The sequence below is a fragment of the Hylaeus anthracinus genome, unplaced genomic scaffold (genome assembly GCF_026225885.1).
Source record: "Hylaeus anthracinus isolate JK02 unplaced genomic scaffold, UHH_iyHylAnth1.0_haploid 11989, whole genome shotgun sequence".
Classification (NCBI taxonomy): domain Eukaryota; kingdom Metazoa; phylum Arthropoda; class Insecta; order Hymenoptera; family Colletidae; genus Hylaeus; species Hylaeus anthracinus.
In genome coordinates this window covers 2787395-2815240 of record NW_026534337.1, presented here as the reverse complement: position 1 = coordinate 2815240, position 27846 = coordinate 2787395, and the positions used below count along the sequence as shown (strand labels likewise).

The window sequence follows — 27846 nt, the reverse complement described above, 5'->3', positions numbered from 1 at the left end:
GTTCCCACATTATTGGATCTTTGTCGGCAGCTTCGAACGTATTAAGAACGGTGAATAACAAAAGAGGAAGGAACGAGGCAATACTAACGCAAGTATGAAATTTTTATCAACAGATTTATCTTTCTGAATAAAATGAGACGAAACATGATATAATTTGTGTTGTATTTACCATGCATCTTTTTTTAGTTACTGTTGATACGTAATAAGTTGTTACAAGTAAACATGTTCCCAATTATGTCGTGTTTAGATTTCCAAAGTGTGCGGATATAGTAATTACCGATATATTAGACTCCATTGTTTTATCATTAAACTTTTAGTGTATAACACGTGTTGTCTTTTGCACAACTCTCAAACCCAATCCTATAATGCATATATTATTTATCGGTATCACATATTAAAACTATTACAAAATATATTTTCTTATATAACCATTCATTACAGTTGAGAAATACACGTTTTCAATATACGTATTCGCCAAATATTCCGATTCCTAACTTTTGCCAACGCTGCGAAATTTGGCGATCTGACGAGATTTTGTAATTAGGAAAAGTTGTTGTGGTAGTCTAGCACAATCCGGCACAATCAAAGAAAACTCATAAATATCAAAATTTGTAATCACCCTCACCTTTTTTTGTTAATTTTTATTGACCCTCGAGGTAATCTCAATTTTGAACGCACGTGTCTCGTGTATTGCAAGTAGCACAATTTAACACCACTTGCAAAATTCGATTATCTGTCGCCGTTCGCAATTTGTCCGAATATTAAATTTGTTATTCCTTAAAATTCAACATTTCTTATCCGCGAAACGAATACAGATATCGAGTTTCTATCAATGGTACAATGTAGCACAAGTTAGAACGCATCTTCCTATAGAAAAAAGTTTGTTTCGGCAAAAGTGCGGAGCTAGTATAATTTTGGTTTCATTTCTTTTCTTAATTGTTATTGATGTTATACATCTCTTATTTACGGCACAATTCAGCACAAATATAACACAATACTATTTTCTTGAGTACGCGCTTTGACTTACAGAGTTGCGGTTTACGGCACAATTCGGCACAAGCGTAGCACAATGTAGCACAATTTAAAAAAATCAAAAATTCGAAAAGTGCGGGGCTAACTTCACACACATCACACATCAGAGGAAAATCGAAGAAACTGATAATTCATTGGAAACAGAGGAACGTATAAATAGTATAATACATCTAAAAAGTATTCCTGGTGATTGCGGTGAAAAGATTAGAAAAAAAATGTAAAAGAAGGATTTTCTACATTATCGAAAATTTCTAATATTTTAAATAACGAGGGAATTCAAGGACCAATAAGTGTGCCGGAACAATGTTGTTCTAAATTTAAATACGCACCGATTACTTCGTGTGACGTAGAGCGATCGTTCTCCGCGTGTAAATTAATTTTTACAGACAAACGCCACCAACTAACACCATTAAACTTGGAAAAAATGCTCATAATTTATTGTCACGCGAGTTATAATATACCAGAATAATTGTGAAAAGTATTTTATATATGTGTACATAGCGAATATTCTGTAACATACTAATATATTACGTATTATACTAAATTTTAGTCAAATTTGTCGTGCATATCTTGGATATTTTTCATGCATATTTTGCATATCTTGCATGTTACATATTTATCGTGTATAAACTTCCGCAGTCTACAAATAACAAATTTAATTCTACTTGCAGCCTGCGGAGAGGTGAAATTTGAGAAACACTGAATCGTAAGCAAAAGGAATTTGCGAAACGGCGAGGTATGAGAAACGCTGCATATTCCATGCGATTCATCTGACTGTGCGATCGACGGGTACTCGCTCCATCGCACGATAATCAGGCGTGTCGTTACTTCGCCTAAATCCGCTAATTACCAGTACCGTATTGTTCATTGATAATGAAACTCTGCTCGTAATTAAATTCCATTCGCAAAAGGTATGTAAGGTCTCGGTAGTCGTTGTTCCAGAGAAGGCTTTCAGTTAATGATCTTGCACGTTGCTTCAAGCAGCTTCAACGAAAGCCGTAATGATACCGGCGCCAGCATGGTGTTCGGTAAAGACAGCGTAATAGAGAAAACATCAAAGATATGGCGAAAGAGAAAGAAGGCTGTCTCGCGCCCCACCAAACAAGTCGGTGGCGTGAGCGATCCGCGCACGCGCACTCGGCGCACGCCTCTAAAGCTTCCTACTGCTTCCTACCGCCAAAACGCATTCCCATGAGTCAGTCGTGCACAGCCGGTCGCGTAGTACGGATCGTATGGAACGATTACGTTGACTGGTCGTGAGTTAAAACTCTTCATCGCGTAGGCCGTAGAGAAACGTGCGTGTGACACACACGTTCATTGCTTTCTACTCTTCTTTCAAGGAAGCACACGGTCACTTTGGACGCGACGAACGCGTGTTCGCGTTTAAAAAACAAACCAATTACTTAGTGCGTGATCGCATTTCGCATCCGCGATTCGTCTAGTGAAGGGGGAATCTGTGAAAGACTTCGTCGACGGACTCTAGAAATGAGAAATCTTGTGGAGAAACAGCTGTCCTGGCTTGCCCTGCTTGTGACTGCGTTCTATTCTTGTGAGTAATTTTATTTTGTTTTAAACGTCCTCGTAGTTTTCCGCGTGGTTTTCAAAGTATCCAATTCGTTTGTTAAGAAAACGTTATTTGTAGTTTGTGCTACGAAGTGCATTCCAAGAATGTACGTTGGGAAAATTAACCCTGTGATGTTTGGTATTGTATCGAAAATGGAAGTGATCTGCAATGACAATTTCTACGGAACGAAAGTGATATTTAGAGGTTAGATTCCTCCTTTCGAACGCAACGTTCGAAATGCTAGGCGAATGCTGGTAGGTAGGCAACGAGGGTTCTATCTTTAGCAGTTTTCGGTCTATTTCTGGCGCGTTGTGCACTTGTGTTTTTAATACCTAACCGTTGAATTGCGTGAGATAAGTGGACTCGATGAATTCGTAGCTCTATTTTCATTTTGTGTAGTATTTGGATGACTAACGATTAACTGACCTACACAGTATTCGTTTGGCCTTGTTTTCATTCAATCAGATGTATCTCGTGCCCGACTCCGTAAGACGTAAACAATCCAGTTTAGGAGTTTCAACATCGTGGTGACTATCGCGTATGCCAACGATTTCAATATTACGTCTTGCGTCCCACGACCTGTTCTCTGGTGTTTCATTTGTTTTGAAAACCGATCGTAACCAATGAAACTCCTCGTCAAAGGAGAACCGTCGCAAATAATCTGATCAACGTTGTTTTCGATTTTGTTTTCAATTGATGAATTGAACGGAACACGGGACTCGTTTGCGACGAATTGTAATCGATGTCACGCCGTATGTTTAGGAGTTCGGTATTTATCGATTACCTTGTAATAACGTTAACCTAAAGAAAAGTAATCGTGCTGATTACAATTAATCAGCGGTCACAAACTGCATTTGCGATGTACAATCATAAATTAGCATTTTATAATTACTCGATGAAAGGTTACTTCAGTTTCGATTAGAGCCAGTAATGCAGTCCAGGCATGCATACTTCTAAAATAATTTTACTTAAAAAACTGTATGAAACAAGATATCTTTTTGACGAGTATTTTATTCCATGAAATAATTTGGATGTAGTAGCGTTATTGTTTGGGGACAAATAGGTATTCAAAATCGTAGAAATATTTTTAGAAACAAGTGATATTAAAAATAGAAATTTATGTAACAAAATTTCTGCTAGGTTATTTAACGACTAAGGATAACGTTACTCGATTCAATATCACTGACATTTTATTTGCAAATGAAGAATACATTGGTTTAATCCGATAAAGATTCATTTAAATGAACATAGTAAAATAATAATATATATTAATATTTATTTTAATCAATTTTCGTCACATGAAATGTTTAATGTTCTTGCACTAAAAACAAATTATACTTGTCGATTTAATCATAGTAAAAGGTGTATTCATCTCGTAATTTGGAGTTAATTACGTCTGACGATTACATTCGCTTCGATTACTTGTACCATTCGTCAGTTATGATTTCGGATTCTTTAGTAATAATCACTATTATTCATGTTTTTTATTACATAGTAATTGCAATCGTTGTGGTTACGGTTTTTCCAACTCGCATACGTTGCTACATGTTGTTACTTCGTTCATTTATCGGCATCAATGGTACTGCGTTACGCCGTCAGAAAACATTGTTTTTCTACTTTTTTCTATGAGGGAACAAGTCGTCATCGCAGACGAATAACAGATCGCGTTGAAAGATTCTAGAATAGTCGTTCGAGAACAACAGAATGCGATCAGATTTTCTCGCGATGCGATACTAAAATAGTGCGTCGCTTACCACGTGGGTGAGTCTCTCCGTTACATCGTACGAGATGACGTCGCGGTCGCTGATTGGCCTACCGGATGGGCGTGCGCCTGGCCTTACTTTCCAACGTATAGCGATGGGACTGACCCGAGGCTTGGTATGTTGGAACAATTCAATTGCCAAGCGTATGTTGCAGAATAAAACGGACAGATAACGCCGCACGTTCGTGACAAATACTCAAGAAAAGAATCGGTGAATTTGTTATATGAGATATCGAAAAAAATGTATTTGTACTGCTAGTTTATTTGCAATAACTCCATGCAAACAAACGATTCGCAAACGAAAACTTTCGATTAATTGTCTGCAACGAACAACGATTACGTGCAAAGTAAGAAGTTTTAATAATTCGTAACACAAAGATAATCCAAGAAATAGGAGAATTTTGAAGTAAAATGAGTACTCGTACACTTACAATTATAGTAGAAAGCTTATCATTTTCTTATTTGTGCATTATAACTGGAATGCGGATATTTATGGATCTATGAGAAGTGTAAACATACAAAACTAGGTTACGTTATTGAGTTAAGATTTCTTATAAAAAATCAGCTCTAAGTTAGATCGATACACATCGATTGCATCATCGATCATTTATATCTCGCTATTAGTTTTTTTTTTTTTTTTTTTTTTTTGGAAACGCTAACGAAAAATTTGTTTACATACGTACATACATCAACACACGTGCGCGCGCGCGCGCACAATTTGTTAAAAATAGGCTAAAATTACTCCAATGACCTTGAAACATGGAGATCTGCTAAAAAATCGATTTTTCATTTTAGGGGCAAATACAATAACTTCCCTATAAATCGGGAAGTTAAATATACAAGGATGTATACAAATACATAAATGTATAAAAAATAAAATTACAATAATATTATAACATTTAGAAGACAAAACATACTTTACTTTAATATAAGTATTATGAGATTGAGAATACTTATGCATTTGTCACAAATGTAAATATACAAAAATATACGAGGATGTGTACATTGTGTACAGATATATTAAATGTAAGAAATTGAAATACACATTACCAAATTTCGAAAACAGTACACTTTGACTTACGTTTCTGTTCTTCATTTGTGTATATACAAATATAAATTTGTATAAACGTTCGCAATAAAATTATAACTAATATTTAGTATGTACTACCTTTTACCTTTAATAATGGCTTCTAATCTTGCCATAGATCTTCGTCACTTTCTGGGTTGCATCTTTTAATTTTTTTTGCTATTCTTCTCGTATCATTCGTAAATCCATGTCTAATAGATTATAAATATTCTATCGGATTAATATCCGAAGACTGTGATGGTGTAATTAATTGCTTGGAAATATTATACGATAACCACTTCTTCGTTTTCTTACCGGTGTGCTTCGGGTCGTTGTCTCGTTGAGAATAATAATTTTCATTCAGACACGATTCGGCTGCACATTCTTGTAAATTATTACGTAACATATCAATATATTTTCCACATCGCCGTGTTTCAAAATTGATGTACAATTCTTTAGTTGTAGCTCAGTATTGGGTTTCTTTTACACGAAGTTCTTTCCATTTGACAACGAGCCAAAAATATTTACCCTTTGCAGTCGGGCCATTTCGTTTCAGCATGTGTAAACAAGAATCACGTCGTTCTAAACAATCTAACTTGAAAAGCATGACATTTATTGAAATAGTACTTGACCTATGAATCTTTAGACATTGAGAACCATATATATGCCAAAAATCAAAATGTTGTACTATTCTATATCATTTGATACTGTTCTAATTAATGGTAATGTGTGAAACGGTCACTGAAATGCATTGAAAGTTCCTATCTTCTAGGTTATAATTTTAGACTTCCTTGTTTATTTTCATAAATTATGTTCATATGAATTATGTTCATTCACTTTTGTTGTTTGCTGAACCGAGTGCAAAGGATGAAACTTATTTTCATCTGAGACGATAATCCGGTTTCTAAAAGTCGCAGTTATGCCATACATTTCTGCAAAATGCAAAATGTTTTTTGACATTTTGGAGCACACAATCTTCCTTGATGTTGACGTGATTTCGTTGCAAAATGTTCGAGCACTTACAAATTAATTTTTTGTTGTCTCTTAAATTATACTCCGACGTCAGAGATGGGCATTATCTAGATATAAGGTTATTTAAATAAAAATGGAATAAAGATACTTAATCTTTATTCAACGTAAATATTTTGATTTATGAATAAAGATAAAGATATTATTCGACTAATAATAGATACAAATTTGTTATATTCTATGCGATATTTGATATTCGACAATTTTATTTAGATATTGCCCGTCTCTGTCCGACGTTTAATTATGAATACCATCGATCGATCTATTCATGGCTTATTTTTTGTAATTTTCTCTTTTTTATACTTTTTCATATTTAGTTTTTTACCAATGTTTCTATAACTGTCTCACATTTCCGAAGAAGAATAATATTGATAATTTTCTTTTCTTCGTTGGCATGATTCCTGCACACAGTTGGAAGATGTACTGGCCCAGAATAGACAGTTGTTTATATTTTAGTCAGTATCGCGATAATGCGTACATACTTACAAAATTTATCAGTAAAATCAAAAGTGTGTTAATACTTTGTTGGCTCCTATATTCTCTAAGTATTTTTGTGTTATGCATCATTGATAATTCGTAATTTGCACATAATTGCTGTTCACAGACTATTAATTGAAAAAAGTTTTGTTTGCATAACTCTTGTCTGTATAAAGTTATTGCAAAAAAATAGGTGTACAAATACTTTTTAGACCTACTGTAGCTTGTTTGTAAAAATATGTTTAACTCTGCGCTCATCGACATTTTCGGTAGAGCGTATTAGGAATTCCAGACGTCTTCGTGAATATTTGTCGAACTTATTACGGCTAACGTAAAATGATTTTATACGCAAATTATCATCTTATATTTTTTATGCATAGTACCTAAAGTAAAAGTAAAGCTCACATAGGATAGATTATATTAAATTCTCTGTGTATCTACGTATAAGTACATACATTAGGTATATAAGTTATGTTGATGATAAGCCTTGAATTATTGTTAACATAATGTCTGTTTTGCATTCAACATCTCAAGAACAGATGTTACACTGAATAATAATTAATCAAGTTGTTAGACATAAAATGTACACAAAATATCTTCGAAATTTATATTTAATGTACACTTCTTTTTTGACGTTAGTGTTTTCGAATAATTACCTACCACTCCCAGAATGTTTGTACAATGTGCAAGTAGTTGTCGAATATATTAACGTTCCATTCCAATTAAGATAGTGAAGTTGACATTTAAAATTTACCTGCGAAAGGATTAATCAATTAGTCCGATTTGTGAAGTTTATTACGCATTTCGGTTCCGTATTAAAGTTTGATGGACTCCACATTTCATACTAGCTCTCGCTTTAAATTAATCGCGACGCAACATTTATTCAAATCTATTCGATCGTTATCATCGTGTATTATTTATGTGTTTAACATTTTACTACTCTATTTGGTGTTCATAATTTCATCAAAATCGACGTATTACGTTGAATAAAGTTTCTTGTGTGTTAAGGATTTTCCAAAGGGAGCCATTCTGGATTTTGTTTTTTATTAACAAAATACGTCTATTAACGTAGTCGTAGTAGACATATTAATACTTTAACGATTGGTAAATTATGATCGATATGATGATAAATTATATCGATTATGACAAATTTAATTATGTAAAATATATTTTCATCAAAAAAATGGGACATTATTAGAAAAATAATATAAAACAAGGAAAAAACAAGTAAATTACTTATGGATTGATGATGTAATGAAATTCTGTATGATGTATGATTTTAGTCCTGGATCTTTAGTCCAAACATTAAATGATCTGAACGTCAAGTCGAGCAAAAACTTCAGATAAGTACGTGGTTATAAGAATTATTTTGACAATTATGATAAGGACAATGCTTTTAATTGAAGAGTCGCTTCCTTTTTATAAAGATTTTTGCCAAGTCCCTTGCAAACTGTAGAGCCGCCACTGCATGTGAATTGTAAAACATTAACCGTGTTGGTTTGCTTGAATCGGTCTCGGTTCCGTCACTATTAGTTCAAAGGAACTCTGGTACGAAAAATGGCGTCAAGGATTTCTCGAATCCGCGACGAAGAGGGTCGCATTCAGGCATCAAAAACATTCACGGGTTCGTTTTCTCTGTCGACCGTTCTCTTACGAGGAGAGCCGGTTTCTTGCAGCGCATTCTACTGGGTTTAAGTTCTCCTTTCGTAACCGACTGCGTAGGTACGCGCGCAGCCAAGATAGACGGACGTCCGGTCATCAGTCTCTTTCTCCTTCCGCAGGGACTCGCTATTCCTGGAATGCGAAATGGCATCACGCGATTTTTTGTCTTGCTTCTCTCGCCACGTTTGTTTTTCGTCGATACACTTGCTCCAATTACGGAATTTTATCCCCTTTATGGCGCCCAACCATCCCCGTCCATTCCTAGAACTAATCGCGGGGTTAGCGATGACTCCACCGTTTGCGATGTAGGTATCGAGGAAAAAAACAATAAAATTCTGTATACTTTTTATTTTCTATTTGAAGTCTGTTTGAGAAGCACGTGTGCGACGTAACTCGAACATCATTTCAGGGGGCATACGGGTAAAAAGGTTGAGTAACATGTTTTTTAACTGATTATAATATTCAATGATGTAATCTTGTTCGTGGTTTATCAATTTATTCATAAATATAGCATTATTTCTTTAAAATGGTAACATTAATAGTTTTATTTCGAAATGAACCACTTGAAAAAACACACATAATTCTTTAACATTTTCTCCAATAACTACAAATCTGCAATCACGTATAGATATAAAGTCACTGATGTAGAAAACAATGTATGACCCCATTGAAAGAAAAAAAGTAATTATGACCTTCATACGTCCTCTATGTGTTCATCTATATAAAATATAATAATATCAGAATGAGTCCCACTCGAAACCATTACATTCTATCTGAATCATTCTGCGTTATGCATAATAATATTAACGTAAATCGAGGTGGTATTATCTGGTAGACCACCCTCTATATGTATAGAGATGTTTAAATGTCTTTCTGCTAATAGCTTTTATTTGACTAATAATCTGTCAGTATCACGCGCTGACAACTGTTTAGCGTTACGCGTGACCGAATCGTCGTTTCCATTCTGACACAAAAAACTTACTTTTGAAATTGTTGAGCAATCTTTTCTACTAAAAAAAAAAATAATGGATCTTAGGCACTGGAATAGAGAACAATTTGAAATATAATAAAAATTAGATACAAGATGATGCAGAATTGAAAAATTAAAACAGCCTGTACGCGTATATGGCTGACTACCGAGTCAAATTATACAGCGTATTCCATGTAACCGTTGGAAGTACATTATCTTTACCTGTATTTATATTGGTATTCTAATGTCACATCGATAACATACATCTTCCTTTCCTCATTATAGAATGCCAATATCTGTATATATTTTAAACACTAACAATTTTGAATGATGGTCTACATCTTCTTCTGTACGTCCCACATATTAATTAATCGGTTTATAAATTACTTCTGTATTGATAGTTCTGTATTGATAGATAATTGATTATCTTCTGCTACTTCTAAAAGAAGTAGAATAAAAAGTGATGAGTATGTTATAAGTAGACTGCGGATTTTATGCATTTATTATCTACACTAATATAGGAAATATACAAAATGTAGATGCAATACATTCTGTTAATTGATATGATGATATTAATATTTTGTTTCGTATAATTCACTTCATAATATTCGTTGTGCATGTAGTTTTTTGTTATGTTCGGTATACAGTATATTTATCATATTCTCTTGTTAGCATAAATGCATAAAATCCACAGTTTAGTTATAAGTGGATAGTAATGTTTATAAAACAACAGAAATATTGTAGAATCTTGAATTTAATAAGATACGTGATGCTACTTCTCAGAAATTGAGCGTCGCACGTTTTAATGTTTCTACTACAGTTGGAGCGAGTATTTTTAATATGAATGAAATACTATGGTAAACATTAATTTAATTCTAATAAATTAAAGGATATGCTTTTTTAATACTGTAATTAATCAAAAGAATCTCAAGCAAGAATGGTATCGATGATAGGGAATCTGTATGGATCAAACCTCCGACTTTCATTTTTAATCAAACTCATGGTTCGTGGTAATTAGAGAAGACTCGAGTATCGATTTTTGCAGTTCCGTTTCTATGTGAAACTTACAGACGTATTTGTGTTACGGTTCATTGTGCGGATATTTTGCATAATTTACTCGTTTTACAAGTTCGACCACGAGTCGTTTAACTCGCGACTAGTAAGAGACTCTTTGAAAAAAGGAATGGTAATCGGGTGAATATTTAAAAGGTTTCTTTGAAAGTACGCTATAATTGCTTCCGTCTGTGTTATACAAATCAATTCGAAGATGAAAGGAAGCGCCAACCAGTTAAAAAATAACGAATAAAGTGTAATAAAAAATAAACTCCCTAAGTGTATTATCATCGGTTTTCTTCGATTCGTTTCACTCCTCACATCTTCAGTGAACTGGTTCAATCTGTCTACCTCGAGGAAGTTCTTTTCCCTGATACATTACTAAATTACTTTCGTTTCTCTTAACACGTTCACGCCGGTGCTGCTATTTGTGTTTCTCGCCATGGGGTGCGGGCGGCGCGGTGGTACATGCCGGCGTGAACGTGTTAAAGAGTTCATCGCTTAAATAGTCGTCGAAAGATTATATTAAATACCATTTGCACTAGGAGGATCCTTCAATATCAGCGACTAGCAATTTGTAGGCAATATCGTCGTGCAGCTTCTGAAAATTATGTCTTCCTTTTTCCTTATAAAAATTTTACAAAACAGTGTTGAAAGAATTCTTGGGCAGTTCTCGTGATTAGATGCTGAAGGGTTATTTTGGAATGTCCAATTCTTAATCTTGTGAACAAAATTTGGGTTTTTCTTTGTAGAAGAGGAGCTAAATTTATAGAGAAAATATTGCTTCGTACTTCGTGTAGTTTAAAGGAGGAGTTTGTTGACCAATTGGGACTCTATATATTTAAAATTTATTAGCAATATATTTTTGTGCCTCTTCGGCTGGAATTTCTAGATCCTTTAACACTACATAGTTGTCTCATATATTATACGCCAAGATCTGATTATTTGAATCTCCATCACGTATCACTAGGTACATTTCGGAGGTTGTAAAATTTATAATGGAGATTATTAAAGAATGAGAGTTGTAGTGATTGTAATTACTTATTGTAAATAAATCCGAAATTTATGGATTGTGTTCGATATTTTCTAATGCAAATAAGATAGTGTAAACTTGGCATTTTTTCGGAGCTTCTTGCTTTCAATTTAGTTTGTGTTGCCATAAGTTTTAATCAAGTTTACAAAGAGTTGCTTCTGAAAATTTACAAAGTAAATCAAAGTAAATCGAGTGCAAGAGGTTGATAGTAGTAAAATGTCGATAACAAACGAAAGCAGGATCCCTTTGGCCGAAACAGGTAGGGATAAATCAAAGTGCGAAGAATTGAATCATGTTGAAAGGTTTCTTTGATAAATCGTTCATTAGTAAAGATATTGGAATAGGTCAGCATACCTGACCAATATTACATGTTGTACGCTACTTTTGTCCGACTTCGTTCTTTTCAGATCCTCAATTATGCCGGTGATGGCATAACCTCTTTTACTAGCGACCCAGATAATAGGGAATAATATTAGCTCTAGGTTTTACTTCTTTTGATTATAGGAGAAAATTTCATTTAAGGCAACAAAAGTTCTTTCCTTGTATATAGTACTTACAATTATTCTACATTTCAATCTTGCTTCAGGTTCTTTTCAGCTATCTAAATTGAATTTCTTGCTAATACCAGAAAACGAACGATCTAATAATATTGCTGGGTAAATTAAAATAGCACATCAACTTTTTCGCCATTACAAAATTTCATTTGTACTTTTATCTGCCTGGTAATTACACACAAACACCAAAGGTTACTTCGAAGGTATCGAAGGTATCATGATAGATGTTCGTGTTGATAAACACTGTCACGTAAATATCGCTGTTCTGCGGAAATCTGTGATAAAGTTGATCAAATCTCCTACTTGATATTATACGAAGAAAATGTTCAAGTATTAAAGTGAAATTATTCGTTATCTATTGGGTTTAGAACTAATAAAAGTCGATACTTTTTCATTCGGAATTTGATACCCTACTATATTTTTGTATGAAAAGTATAGTATTCTGTATAAAAAACCAAACAATCTCTATCTGTACAAAATTAACGCACTACATAGTGGGTCCTTATAAACCATGCAACTTTTGTATATAACATTTTTTCGTGCAACGCATATTTTGGAAGTTATAGAGGTGCACACGTAGCGTGAACCATTCTGTATAAACACTTGTACGTTTATATACATATAGTAATGTATCAGTAAATAATATACAGTGGGTGCAGAAAGTATTCGTACACCGATCATTTTTCAAAAAACTACGTGAAATTGTAATTTATTAACTTATTTTTTATTATCAATGATATTCTACATACTCTTGGAAATCTCTAGAATAGACACAGTACAAAAAAATTAGTTATTTATATAAAGTAACGAAATTTAAATTAACTAAGTGTTGACGTTATTCGCGATGGGATTTTCTTCCATTTCCCTATTTACTGGAAATTTCATGCTTTCTAATTTGTACGAAGCAATAAACTGATGTGTTTATGTTACAAACTCAACTGTAAACAGTTCGTCAATAAGAACAGTACAAATACTTGCTTCTATATTTCTATCGATTTTTCGTATTTTCTTGTTAATTTCGCAAAACTATATAAACTAATAATTGTTATTTGGACTATATCTATTCTAGATTTCCGAGAATATGTAGAATATCATTGATTATAAAAAAAGAAGTTAAGAAACTACAATTTCACACAAAACTTTTTGAGAAATTGATCGGTGTACGAATACATTCTACACTCACTGTAGTTCATAAATCGTTTATATAATAGAAAGTTCACATAACAGAGGTTCTACTGTACTTGTAACCAGCAGCCACAAGGTGACTGAAAGTTTTGCGTGTATTAACATTCTTTTTTAAATCTACCAAATTGAAATATTGTTTTCATTTATTTTTGTTCAATATGTTAGTATAAAATTTGACTTATTCGTGACCGAAGGCCTGAGATAAGGATGCGAGAACGACGTCCATTCGGTGCTGCCAAGCCAGCATTCGAATTTTTCTGTATTTCTAGCGATTTTTTGTTTACATTCGACCGGTTCACAATCAACGCTCATCGAGAATTCCCTTGCGAACGTGAAAAACAGTAAAATCGAAACTGCGTGGCATTCGATCTCTTGATTTCGACAGGCACCGATTGTTCATCGCTGTTTCTATTCGTTTCTTTTGTTTCGATTGATCAGGAATTTCGAATCGTATGGCTGGTAAGTCCTCTGGGGATGTTCGTATTTGGTGTATCTTGCCAGTGTTAATAAACCTAACGATACTCCTAGACGTAGGAAACTACATACTAAAAAATTCGTACAGTCCGTGCCGCGACTTGTGAGATTTGAATTCTCAATGCAGAAATGAGAAAAATTCATAAAGTTTCGAGTAACAAAGTAGATACGAATAACTTTTTGTTTGTTACTCGTTTAATAAAAATTTGTTGCTCTGTTTTCGTAAAATAGAATGATTAACAATTAGTCGTAGTTAACTGTAAAATATATAATTAAGTAGGTACTCTGAGTGATGGCATTTATAAACCGTATGATAAACATATATTAAACAAAATAATATAAAAATGTAACTTACAAAATTAAGCACAGAATTCTAAAAATTCATCGAAGATGATATTGGGACAAATTACATAGTTCCGAGGTGATGAATATATCATAAACTAAAATACTTATAAGATATACATTGTCATATCTTTAAAATAATATGTCCTTCTGGAAGGCAGTTAAACGTTAAGTAGAGGAGTTCTGAATAACAATTAATTAGCGTTACGTCTACAAATCTACTTTACGAACAGTTTTCTGGTTGCTTATTCAAATTCAGATAAGTGTAATTTAAATTATGGATTGAAATACTACAAAATAAATAAATACAAATTTATCTGTTTAATCGAACGAATATCACGAATTAATTTCATGTTAGTTTCAATCGTATCTATTATTGGAATAAAATGGTACAGCGGCGTTTTGACTTACAGTTTGAACGATAATTAATTCACCACTCTCGTAAATCGAGTTGTTCCATCGGTTAAACTCTGGGCATAACTAAAAGTGCATGAAATTCAATCATTTAAAGCCTGAACCGGTGGACGGGAGTTAAAATTACCCACATTATTCTTCCAAAGCGTCTCATCTGAATGGTTATAATAGTCGTCTGCTTCGAACTTTGGTGCTTTATCTTCGGAGTACTGTTAAACTTCAGACCAAATACAAAAAAAAAAAAAATGAATTTACTCTTTGCTACCCAGTTGATTTTGCACTATAAGTTTCCGTAACAAGCTGATCTGGAATTAACGTCATATTTAACTGTTCGCGAACGGTGTCTGTTGTCTGGCTGAATATTCAAGACGATGTGTTTTTAATATTTTGGCAATAATAATTCGACTTTTGCATATACAGCGTCGAAACACTTAAATTTTGTTGAAATTTTACGAGGTTCTGGTTAAGTATTGACAGAGGTCACATTTTATGTCAAGAGTTGATGAAAAAAATAATTACATTTGCTATGATATTTTTCTATTCGTGGGACATTGGGGCCATTAAAGTTTTGAAAAATTTTGATTAGGCGCTAGAAAGATATTGTAAATTTCTTTTGCGTGTACCGTAACAAGAATTATTTCAAAGACCAAAGAATGTCTAGTTTAATAAAAACTAATGATTGAAAGTTAATTAAATTTGTTATGATATTTTTTATACGCAGGAAATTGGCGTTTATTAAATTTTTGAAAAACTTTGATAAGACTTTAGGAAGATATTTCTAGATTTGTTTCGCATATACTGTATCAAGAGTTATGCCGAAAACCACAGAATGTTTAATTTTCAACTTTTCAATGTGAATTAAACGTGGTATACAGAGTGTCCCAAAAATGTTGTAACACCTTGAAAGGAGTGATTCGGGAGGTAATTTGAAACAACTTTTTCCATAGCGAAAATGTTATCCGAGGCTTCGTTGAGGAGATATTAACGGAAAACACTGACCAATCAGAGCGCGAATATGCCGATGGAGCGCTCGCGGTAGCGTATGAGCGCGGCCGCCTAGTCGCTCCCACGGTATACGCGCGCTCCGATTGGTCGGGGTTTTCTGTTAATATCTCCTTAGCCTCGGACAACATTTTCGCTAAGGAAAAAGTTGTTTCAAATCACCTCTCGAATCACCCCTTTCAAGGTGTTACAACATTTCTGGGACACCCTGTATAAATACATATATGGTACCTCGACGGAATAGTCTGGTGTGATTTCACGGACTCGTTTTTTGAAAGCACGGTTTAGCTACGTATGCTTTTCCAATTTGTTGAAAACACGTTCGCGTAACGAGCTATTATCTTTCACGGACGGATTTGCAATTTGCTCGATGAAAAGCTCAGCCGATGTTGGGTTCCCCTGCGCTCGCGATGGCTTTATCTTCATTATGTAGTCATTAAATACATACTGGCACGTTTTGAAGTATGGATTCCGCTGATGCGGAACTGACAACGCACGATGACAGCGTTATCGCCGTCGTTTTGTCTACGGCGGCGAAGATAACAGCCGTCGGCTGCACGCCGGACATTGTCGCTGACCTGGACGATGACACTCGTGACCGACATTACACGATTAATGAGAACATCGATTTTAATTATATTTGATCATCCGATAACGTGATGAGATTTTTTGGTATTTATTCGTTTACAGTAGAACTTCGATTATTGCAGGAAATCGTGTTTGGAAACTCTTGCAATAACGGAGGTTTCTGCAATAATCAAGGTAACCAATCCAACCAGTGACAACTCTACACAGAATCTCCCACTAATACCCTATCTTCCCTTGTTGATTAACACTTTATCCACCGGGCTATTTAGAAACAGTCTTTAATTCAAACATGAATTTTCTACAGTAGCATGTGCCAATCTAGGCTGACAATCATTTGTCCATACTGTTACTAGGTACATTGAAAGCAAAGTCTGTTTCAAAACACTGAACATTGTAAGTAGATAGCCATCAACACAGTAAATAAATTCGAAAAGCTAAATACTGCAATTAAAAAACCTATAAATAGGCTCCCGGTAAATAAAGTGTTAAAGACCATCCCCTCTACTTGTCGACACCATGCAATGATCGAGGCTTTCGTGCAATAATCAAGGGATGAATAATCGAAGCTCTACTGTATTTATTCTACGAGTAGACACCCTTTAATACAATGGTAAGTAATTATGGATGGACAACTGTTGGTATAATGGTAAATAATTACGCTAAGGCATACGAGTATTTAACAATCAACAAAAGATGTACTCACACTAAGCGAAACTATGTATGTGCGAAGAGAATGACGCATAAATAAATACGCAACATTGCTCATAATTTACATTACGCGTAAATTGACACGTTGACTTTGACATTACCCATTTCTGGGTAACGTTTCCATTTATACAGTTAGAGGCGAAGTTACTTAATATTTCTAGGAATATTCTATAGAAGTAAATAGATATAATAGATAATAATAGATTAGAGTTATCAGAAGGAAACTTTATTGGTATGAAGTTGAAAGTTAAAGTTGTAAAGTTATTTTACCTTTTAAAATAAACTTATTTTTCAAATTTTACAATACAAATTACTCTAAATCTTACATAATTAATTCAAATAATAATTTTATACTAAATTTTTTCATTTAAATAAAATTTAAAAAAAATTGTAAATCAAATTACCGTGCCTGAAATAATTTATTTAAATAGAGCTTGTATAGTTAATTTTACCCCTTAGATATTCAATTTTTGCAATAAATTATTGTACTATAAATAGTTATATTTCAAAATTTAAGATTCACGCAAATTTATCAATAAATTACTTGAACCTTAATAATTCATTCAAATAATATTATAATTTCATAAGTGGTCCGTGTAGCTACATATACGTCGAAGTTTCATGTCGTTATATTATTTAATAGAATTGTAATAGAATTATATTATGTATTATAGATTTGTATAGAATTATAGACTTCTTGTTGTTATTAGATACGGTTGCGTTTCAGACACAAGAATTTCATTAATATCGTCCTCGGTATTCACGATTGTGTGCTTTCAAATTCGATACGCAGCAATTTCGTCTCTTCATTATTTCAAGCCTATTAACATGTCGTTAACAAGACAATCAAGGCTCGGCCTTGTTTACAGCCAACATTTCCTTGATCGTTTATTGACTTCTGATTCTCATTTGTCTCAATAACGATTAGGTAACACGCGCTCGACTTTGATGACCTGTAGACATAGTTTTTCCAGACTGGTTATAATTTAAAATTCCATCGGGTGATGTAACTTCTTATTGGAAACGCGATTGTTCTGTTTGCTGTTTGGTACAGTATGCTCTATAAATGAATTGTTTACGGCTTACGTGCCTCATCCCGATTGATCTGCTGATGAAACAACTGCGTAAGACGAAGAATAAATAAATACTTTATAATGCGTAGGAGTGTTATCTCACATATGATCGTGTTTTCGTCTATGTTGTAATCGGCGTTATTTTTATTTTTTCGTTGAAAGCGTCATTCAGTTTTATACGGAAGTTTGCAACTGATGAAAACATTTAAAATAATAGAGATTGTAGCAGATAGGATAGATATGTTTTGATCGATATAGGTTGCATTAAAGGATGTTGAAACTCGTCTTTATGCGGTTTATTGTTGTTTGTAAGCGTTATTTTTGGTTTTTAAAGAATGTACTCATTTTTTTTAGGTAGGTTCAAGAAGACTATATAATTGACTACATGTATAATAAACGGTGTAATATGTATATCTTTGTTGATATTTTATATATTTTTACATTTGTGGATATACTCATGTATTTTACCATACTTCGAATTGTCATAAATGAACAAATTCTGCTTTTTAATAATTACTAATTCCAGAGGACTCATTTGTGTATTCAAATGTAAAATGGAGTTTGACGATGTGTAGAATCAGTTCTATACGTTCTGTTAAGCGTTTATCATCGTAAACATTTTATATTGCGAATATTGTAGTGAAAATGACACTTTATTTCGTATTTTATCCGAATATTTGCAATTTTTAATCCTCGAGCGAACTTTCGTTTACCCTTGTGTGTAACTCGAAGCCTACGTTCGAAGAGCCAATGTACGATAAGTTACGATCCCAGACGGACCATTACGAGGTCATTAACAGATTTCATTAACCTAATGTATTTCCATGTCGTCGTCGGCGATGTTTGTGTGATTTGCAATTGAGCACGCAACGTTCGCTCGCGATGTTGCGATAGTGTTAACATATTGCTCGTATACTTCACTTTTAATTAAAAAAAAAAGAAAAGTGTCGAACAAGAGTTGTTTGATTTTGAGAAGCATGTAACGTGGTGCCAATAACTTTTTGTGTGTGTATTATCGATAACGTGGTTATTCAAAGCATGTTCGTTTAACTTTCCAGAACATAATACATTAACTCTTCGAGACATTGAAGTAATTATACATTCTAATAAATTTTTGCTAATACATTTTGAGTTGGGAGATTTTATCATAATAAGTTGTACCAGATAGCTATTTGCGAATATTTTTTTTATATGTCTGCTTTGCGTTGAAAATAATGTCTTGTACGTTGAAAGAAGGTGGCACAGCTTTAATTACTAAACATTATTTAATCTTCGCGAATTTAACAAAATGTTTAATGTATGTATATTTTATAAAGTTTCCAATAAAACTTTCAGGAAATGAACAAATCAAAAATAAATTTTATAAAATAAGTAACAATTAAACTGCGGAGTTTATGCAATTTATAATAAACGAGAATATGACAAATATATGTTAAACATTCATCAATAGAATATATTCTACACATGTTATGTATATTTTGTGTATGTTTTCCATATTAGTGTACGCCATGAATGCATAAAATCCATAGTCAAATAATCGTATAATGTGAAGATGAATCAGAAATGATAATTGGTTCAAACGGATTAAAGAACACTTAAAAAGGTCGCCTTAAAAATTTATGAAATATGTGGAGTATCAATTGTTTAAAGGTTGTCGTATGATTAAGAAATATTCGTCGAAATACTGTATATCAAGGGATAGTCATTGTTTCTGCACAAGTTTGATCTTTTTTACGTGTTAAATAAAAATTTGTTTTCTGCCAAAACACTTTGGTTAATTTATATTTCGCAAATTGTTACCGAAGTCAATTCAGAGTGAGTAATGTACAACATTCGATACAGTTAAACAATCGCTTGCAATGATAAATGTTTTCTTTATTAAATTTCCTTATTAATGTTATCGTAATTTCCATTTGGTACAACTCAAAGTTTTCCTTGTTCATTGGTTTAATTGCATCTCTTGATTCGGGCTTCCCTGTCGGTTTCATTTGCGCAGATAAACGAGTTCAGGGTGCTTTGAGCTGTCTTCCTGATAAGACAGATATCGACTCATACATAACACGGATTACGTATCAGGAGCAGTCGTCTGTGTTTAGTCTGCTCCGCTCGAACGATAACGGTCATTCATTGCTACGTGAATGATTTTATTGCAGCAAAACATTTCCATACTATGCTCGTGTAATTTACATCTTGCAAACGAGATAGTTACTCGATGTATGATTTTTTTGTCCCCACAATTACTGCTATTGATTACATAATTACGTTTTTTCTTTCAACAAGTGTACTCTGAAAATTGCATAATAATTAACCGTTCAATACATTTAATGCTCTTAGTAAAAGAAATTGTTGAAACATAAGTGCTATAATTTATCTCATACGATGACAGTTCCAATTGTATTAAGATATTTTTACCGTCTTATTAGAATGACTTGAATCGCGTAAGAGATAAAAGAATAGTATGTCTTTACATTTAACTTCGTAATAGAGTGATTAATTGCATGATAATCCTAACTATCAGTTTGATAGTGTGCTTATTAAATTAAATGGAGTGAAGGATGGCATTCACTAATGAAATTAGACTGTTTAAACTGGCTGATAAGAGATGATGGGTTTAAGACTAGAGAGTATCATTTTTAAAGGGCTTACACAATGTTTTGGTAGTAGGGAATCGATTAAGATGTTTTAACTAAAGTACTAGAGAATATCATTATACGAGAGTCGTGTTTACAGTAAGACGTAATGAATAATTGTTACGAAACTGAATTAGATTTATTTATAGTGCCCATTAAAGGATAATGCTATTCACAAATAAATAATAGATGATTCGATTTCTCATAAATAAAAGTATAGAATATATAGAACATGCGTAAATGATTGTATAATCGAAATAATAATTGATTATTTCATCAATTTAATGCTGCAAAATACGTGTAACTTGATGTCAAACTTTTTTTAATAACTCATTGTGCCAACTCATTGCAATAGATTACTAGTAATTATTCATTTATTAGATTATATACTATAACTAGATTACAGATTTTATGCATTTAAAGTTTAAATGCATAACTTTGAAGTTATTTTTAAGTTTAAGCTAATACTGCAAATTATCATTTTTACCGTATTGGACGTTTATTACTTCGGAGGTGACATAGTACCTTTTAGTGAAAAAAAGTGCTTATAGTAGCTTTTGAATAGTACGAAAAATATGATAACGTAATTTTATACAATAAATGTTATCTCCGTTAACGAAATAAAATATAATGTCTTTCTATATGAAGTAGCCATCAAGTTAGGTTTAAAGTAACGGCGTCTAGTAATGACTAATTTTCCATCTAATATAACAATTTTCATGTTGGTTATATATTCAAAAATATATAAAATATCACTAATACTATACATGTTATACCGTTTAGAAAATGAGGCATTCTTTCATTTAAATCTCAATTCTTCATCTGAATCTATGAAAATATGAATTTACACAAACATCCACAGTCTAGTAATTATATTGAAACGAAGCAAAAGAAAACTATACTTGAAAAAAATGAATTAGTTACTAATAACAGAAGCGTTTAGGTTCGGTCAAGCTGCGAAAGTTTTTCTAGTGTTTGAAAGGTTAAGAATTACTGGGCTAGAGCCAAGGAAGTGCAAGGGTCTACTTTATTCGCGGCAGTGTGCGCGGTTATCGATATAGTGTCGAATCAGTAACAAGGCATCGCGATTCCCTTCTTGAATGCCTTATCTCCCGCGAGCGGAAACTGTGAAAGGCCAAACAAACTAGCGACAAAGATGACAGGGAGGACCCTGTCGGCTAGAAAGTTTCATTAACCCGATACACTTTCACAGTGTTACCGTTCTGGGTGGCAGTGTGGCCACCAATGGTGATGGCACACGCAGTGCATATCAGCATGCTCCTTTCGGTCTTGCTCTTTCCTCGACTACTTTAACTAATGCGATGGCTCCTGACTTGCGTGGGCCTGTACTCAGTTAACGTACAGTAGGAATGTTCAATTCATGCGAACAGAGATTCTCGAATCGATTTTAATACCTTGTATACGGAGAACTCTACTACCTACTAGTTTACTAATCATGCTTATTGTATGCTTACTATGCTCAATTTGAGGAAACCTACACTTCGGGACAAAAAGATAGCACACCTTATATTTTCCCATATTTTGTGTTAAAAGCTGATTAAGATACATATTTTCTTTTACTGATAACTCAGAGCATGTCTTTGTATACAATTTACGAAATATCGTCCACAGCATATACTTCGACAGGATTCTAACCCAAAAAATGTAAATATTATTGTTCGCAAGCGGGACAAAATGATAGCACATGTAGTAAATCTACGTTTTCCTGTTACACCGAAGGTCGCAAATTGCGAACATCAACCCCGGAACATAGTTAATAAAGTCCGTGATATTATTTCGTGTTGTATATTTGTTCAAAAAAGGCGAAATATTATGCAAAAGTGGGTCGCGAAAAGAGATTGAACGCGTGTGAAATTGACACTATAATAAAATTGAGAGAAGAACAATATTCTGTGACAAAAATAGCAAAAATTATGAACAGAAGTCGAAAAGTAATAATGAACTTCTTGAAAAATCCGGAAAATTATGGTAAAAAGAAGAGTTCTGGAAGTTTTCGAAGTCCAAATGCCCGGGAACGACGTGCAATACTAAGACCAGCATCAAATTCTAAGATGACTGGAAGGCAAATAGCTCAAAGTGTTGGTGGAGACACTATTACAAAGAATGTGAGACGTGTTTTACAAAACTGCAAATACATAACACGAAGAAAATTGCAGAAAAAGCCTTGGTTAACTGTGCAACATAAGATGCATCGATTACACTTTGTGCAAAAGAATATTCATATGCGAAAGAAATGGCGAAGAATAATATTTACGGATAAAAAGAGGTTTAACTTACAATTAGATGGAGCTGATGGTCTGAGTTACTATTTTCACGATATGCGAAAAGAGGAAGTTTTCGAGTCGTCGGCAAAGGGGAGGTGGTGATGTGTTAATTTTGTGCGATATCAGGTACTATGGTAAAATGGACATCAAATTTATAACAGGAAAAACGAACAGCAAAATGTACTTGGAAATGATTAAGTAACAAATAAACACGTACGCCACCAGAATTGCTGGAGAGAAGTTTATTTTCCAGCAGGAAACTCCCAGGAATATGGGAGGAGGTTATAGGTAATAGTGGTGAATACAATATAAATTAATATAATTTTGTTATTTAAAGAGAGCAAAATAAATGTCTGACAAAAAAAACGGAAGTTACTTATGACTCGACCTATTGTATCGTGGTGTATGAATTCAGTGCAATAACTAAAGTGACAGTTATGCGGTTAAGGGGGTATCCTGCCTTAGGAGGTCTAAAGAAAGCGGTTTTTTGTGAATCTTTTTAGGATGGAAAAAAATAATTAATTCTATCGAACTTTTTATCCTATTTTCATACATATTTGAGTAGTCTGTACAAATTTTTTCAACAAGAAATATTCAACTTGAGTCGACTGCGACGCACATTTCTAGAGCAACTCACAATTAACATCTCCTATCGGCGGGAAAGATGCAGGTCGTAATTTTGGTTTGACACAAAAAAAACCAAAAGAAATTTTCATTTTCATACTTTTGTCTTCTATATGAATGAAGAAAACTCCGCAAAAATGGTGAAATGTGAAATTACTACAAGTTTGGAAAAAAGAACGAGTTCTTTGGGTGAAAAAAATCACTTTAACTTGATAAAAAAAAGTTGTTTAAAATTTTTTTTGTATGAATTTTCTTAGTTCACATAGAAGAAAAATGTACGAAAATGAAAATTTGTTTTGGTTTTTTTTTTGTGTCAAACCAAAATTACGACCTGCATCTTTCCCACCGATAGGAGGTTTTAATTGTGAGGTGCCCTACAAATGTGCGTCACACTCGACTCAATTTGAATATTTCTTGTTGACAAAATTTGTACAGACTACTCAAATATGTATGGAAATAGGATACAAAGTTCGGTAGAATTAATTATTTTTTTCCATTCAAAAAAAATTCACGTGAAACAGCTTTTTTTAGACCTCCTAATTCAGGATACCCCCTTAAATAAACCAAGCCCAAGTTCAAACTTGGTACAAGTGATCCTAGGGTTGCTGACGTTCGAAGGGTGCGAAGTTCGTTCCTGAACTGTTTGACATCCCCTAGTCAAGGGTACCAACGTTATCGTTCCTTGCAATTTTCCTGACCTCGCTATAAATTTCTTCCACCAAGTATACGGCGTTGACGCGGCGATACGTGTACAGGAGGAGGCAGGGCAATTGTAGCGGTGGGAAAGGGAACGGATCTTATTTATAACGAGACGGGACCATCGTACGATGCTGGTACGACCAATCGCAGGGCATCTCGTAGTCTGGCCTTGCGGTCGGCTTTGCCGCTTTATGCACGTACACATGCGTGCAACGCCACGAAAGTGTTCTGAGCTCTTCTAGGCTGTTGAACGAGTACACGCGTACGTGTACTCGCGCATGTTTGGCAGACCTTGTCGCGATTGCTCAGTTTTCTTCACCTTACCTTTTTTCGCGAACGTAGTACAATTGCTTCGGGGTGGGAGGATGTTTCAGGGTTCCGTAGGAACATTTCATTGTATCTACCGAAGAAATTGTTGATGTTTTTTTGGAGTGCGTTTGGAGTGAAGTCACTAGATCAGTGGCTTTTAACCTTTTTTACGTGTACGTTACCATGCGTCACGAATGCATGACGTGTTGATTCTCGTAAGAGGCCAACGTCACGTACAGTTACTTACGAAAGTACTTGCTCACGCTATACTGAGTAGGCGAGGTGTCGCAAGTCATAACTGCGTTATCAATGCATTTAGAGAAAATTGTCAAAGGGAAAAGATGAATGGTTCAAACAGTACTATATTTGTAGGACCATATATTTTTACAAGTGCAATGGTACATGTGCAGCAATCGATAGTTGGATTATTTTTTTTAATGAAAATGGATACTTTTTTTTTTTTCATAGATTGAATCCTTTTGTAATTCTAAATAGAAAAGTATTAGGGTATAGTGGTAAAAGAATTATTAGTGCATGAAATATTTGAAATAACTGCCTGTATCATACTTTACTGTTTAACTATATTCACCCTTAGAAGACTACTCCTTTTAGGCCCAGGCAAAGTTTAGTTTTGTAGTCCATGCACTCCTCTCAAGTCATTTGAACTCAGAGAAACATTTTAACTAGACTTTTCCTATTTAAGATAAATGAAAGTATTTTATGGTGAATTCTAACAATGTAATTTCTGTTTATGAGAAACAATCGAATTTGGCAGTTTATTTGGATTGATAAAGGTTATCGAAGGTTTATGTCAAGATGTGTTAAAGTTGGCAATTTCAACTTTAAACTTGTTTAAGTAAATTGGATGTATTATACGCATAAGGTCAATGGATATTTTTGTAAATAACTGTATATGTGAAAAGGTAGTGTTCTATTATGCAGACTTTGTGCCTGCATATATAAATAAACTATGAACTGTGTACCAATGCCATATCGTATGTGACATTATTCAAAACATTTAGTTGAGCTATTTAATATATTTTACCTGCCTTATGTACAGTAGAAAGCATACTTCACATTAACTAAAATTACCATAAATGTGGCGTGGACTGTGCCGGACGGTTTTCCAATTAATTAACTTTTAATATTTTTGGACTAAAGTCGCAATTTGAACAAAACTTGACACAAGTTTTAATCATGTATAATTATAGTAACATACTAATAAGACTTTTCGCGTAGCTATGAGAGTAGATTTGAGTCAAGAGTCCAATTGAAATAAATTTTAATAGAAACATCTATTAAAATTGATAAAACACAGAACTTTCATAAAAGCTGGAACCTTGAACAAGTAAATTATTAGAAAATAGCAAGTTCAATATAATAAAATGTTAAAATCTCAATCATATTAAAAGTAAACAAAATTGAATCTACAATGTTTGAAATAACGAAGTAGCTGAACGTGATAAAGTTACTTGATACACTTTTTGCAAAATGAGACTGGAAACACTGTCACTAATATATTTGTTCGTCCTCAAATGCTAGGGAAATTTTGCATCAATCATGCTCTTCTCGGCGTGAAATCACATTCCCAAACATACTCTAAACACACACGCACGCACGCATGCACGCACGCACGCACGCAAGCACACAGAAAGTAAGCGAAACTGTTGTCACTCCAGTGGCACAGATTCTCAGTTAAAAATGAATTATAGACATGGTAATTGAAGCATATGAAATTTAATTAAGGTCGTGATCCAATCATTCTAATTCAACGTCTTGATAATTACGCGTCGATTAAATTGGAAAATATTCGAGTTCAGTTCTCATGAAGAATACGATCACCCACTTGGGCATTTTCTAGGAACATGTCAATAATTACCCAGAGATCGTTGAATTATTTCGCCAGGGACCAAATTTGTGAAATGAAACTTCCGGAGCGACTTGCGTGAAAAAATAATTAGCGTTTCAACTGCGATGGCTCTCGTTGCTTCTTAACCGACTTCAATAGAGGAGGAGGGGGTTCTCAATTCGATCCGTATGTATTTTTTGGTCTCGTTCCAGCATAACTTCGCAGCGGCAAAACCTATTTAGACCAATTTTCGTTTGTTTGAAAGAGAATATTTCCCTGGAGATCCTATATGAATTCTGTTAGAATCTGGTCACGTAGTTCGAAGTTAGTCTATGAAATTCTTGCGAATGAGGGACAATAGCTTCCTAACGCCGCCTCGGAACATTTTACTGTGCGATTTTACTATTCTCCGATTCATTATTATTTCTACAGTTTACAATCTTCTCAAAGAGTTCATTTCATTTTCATCTTAATATATTATAATTTATTTTTATGTATAGGGTGTGTGACAAATCAGTCTACACGATTTTTCCGATAGTTTCGATAATAAGTTAAAACAAATGTTTGGAACAAAAGCTAATATCAGCGTTTAATCGCTAAAAAATTGAAAATTGATATTATTCTAGTAACTGAAAAGTAGAAAATAAAAGAGTTCTTTTAAACAAATTTAATTGACTTTAGGAAAAGCACTAAGAAGAATCAAATAATTTTTAAAAATTCTTTAGTAACATTTTATTCAATCACTACCAATTCAATATAATATTTCAATTACATTATTAATGTAATTATTATGAAAGTTACGTGTAAAAGTTATCAGAGAAATAATATCCTTTGTCTAATAATACATTAGTATCTGCAGTAGACAAAGTATACTTAAAAAAATTAAATTTCCATTTTACCAATTGAAAAAGATGATTAAATTCTGTTTTCGATAAAAATGTGAAGATTTGCATATTTTCTTGATCGACATAAAGATTGTTCAAGGAGATTAATGATCGAGCGAATAATTATATATTACTCTCGTTTAAATTAAACAAAGACGTTAATTGTGGTCAACCTTAAGAGAACATTTTATTAATAAAATTCATGAAATAAAGTTTCTGAAAGACGTAGAAATTATTAAGACGATTTTTTAATTAATATTAAATTCGTCTCTTTCAGTTTTCTGTTTCACTGTATTTAAAGATTCTGTATCATTTTCTTAATAAAACTTTTTACAGGTTCATTCGAATTGCTCGTAGACTTTCAGTGCAATTTCTTTTTTTCGACATTCGTTTCTTTTATCTGTTGAATTATTTTCAGTGGTTTGTCAGAATAGCCTTCATCATATACGTCAACTTTTATATTTTTTATTTTCAATCTGTTGTTGAACTTGGGGTGACGCACAAGCAAGTTGAATTGCTAACAACGAGTCTAATTTACGATTTCCAATTGATTTTTTTCATTGTTTTCACTGTTTAAA

At 33.5% G+C, this 27846-nt stretch overlaps 1 protein-coding gene across 1 annotated transcript in view; it reads left to right on the top strand.

Moving 5' to 3' along the window:
- Positions 1-2236: 2236 nt before the first annotated feature.
- Positions 2237-27846, top strand: part of LOC128888074 (uncharacterized) — an 87612-nt gene continuing 62002 nt past the window's right edge. The window contains exon 1 of the mRNA XM_054144700.1: positions 2237-2581. Within this exon, the coding sequence (XP_054000675.1) occupies positions 2518-2581 (64 nt within the window). The 5' untranslated portion in view covers positions 2237-2517. The remainder of the gene's footprint in view (positions 2582-27846) is intronic.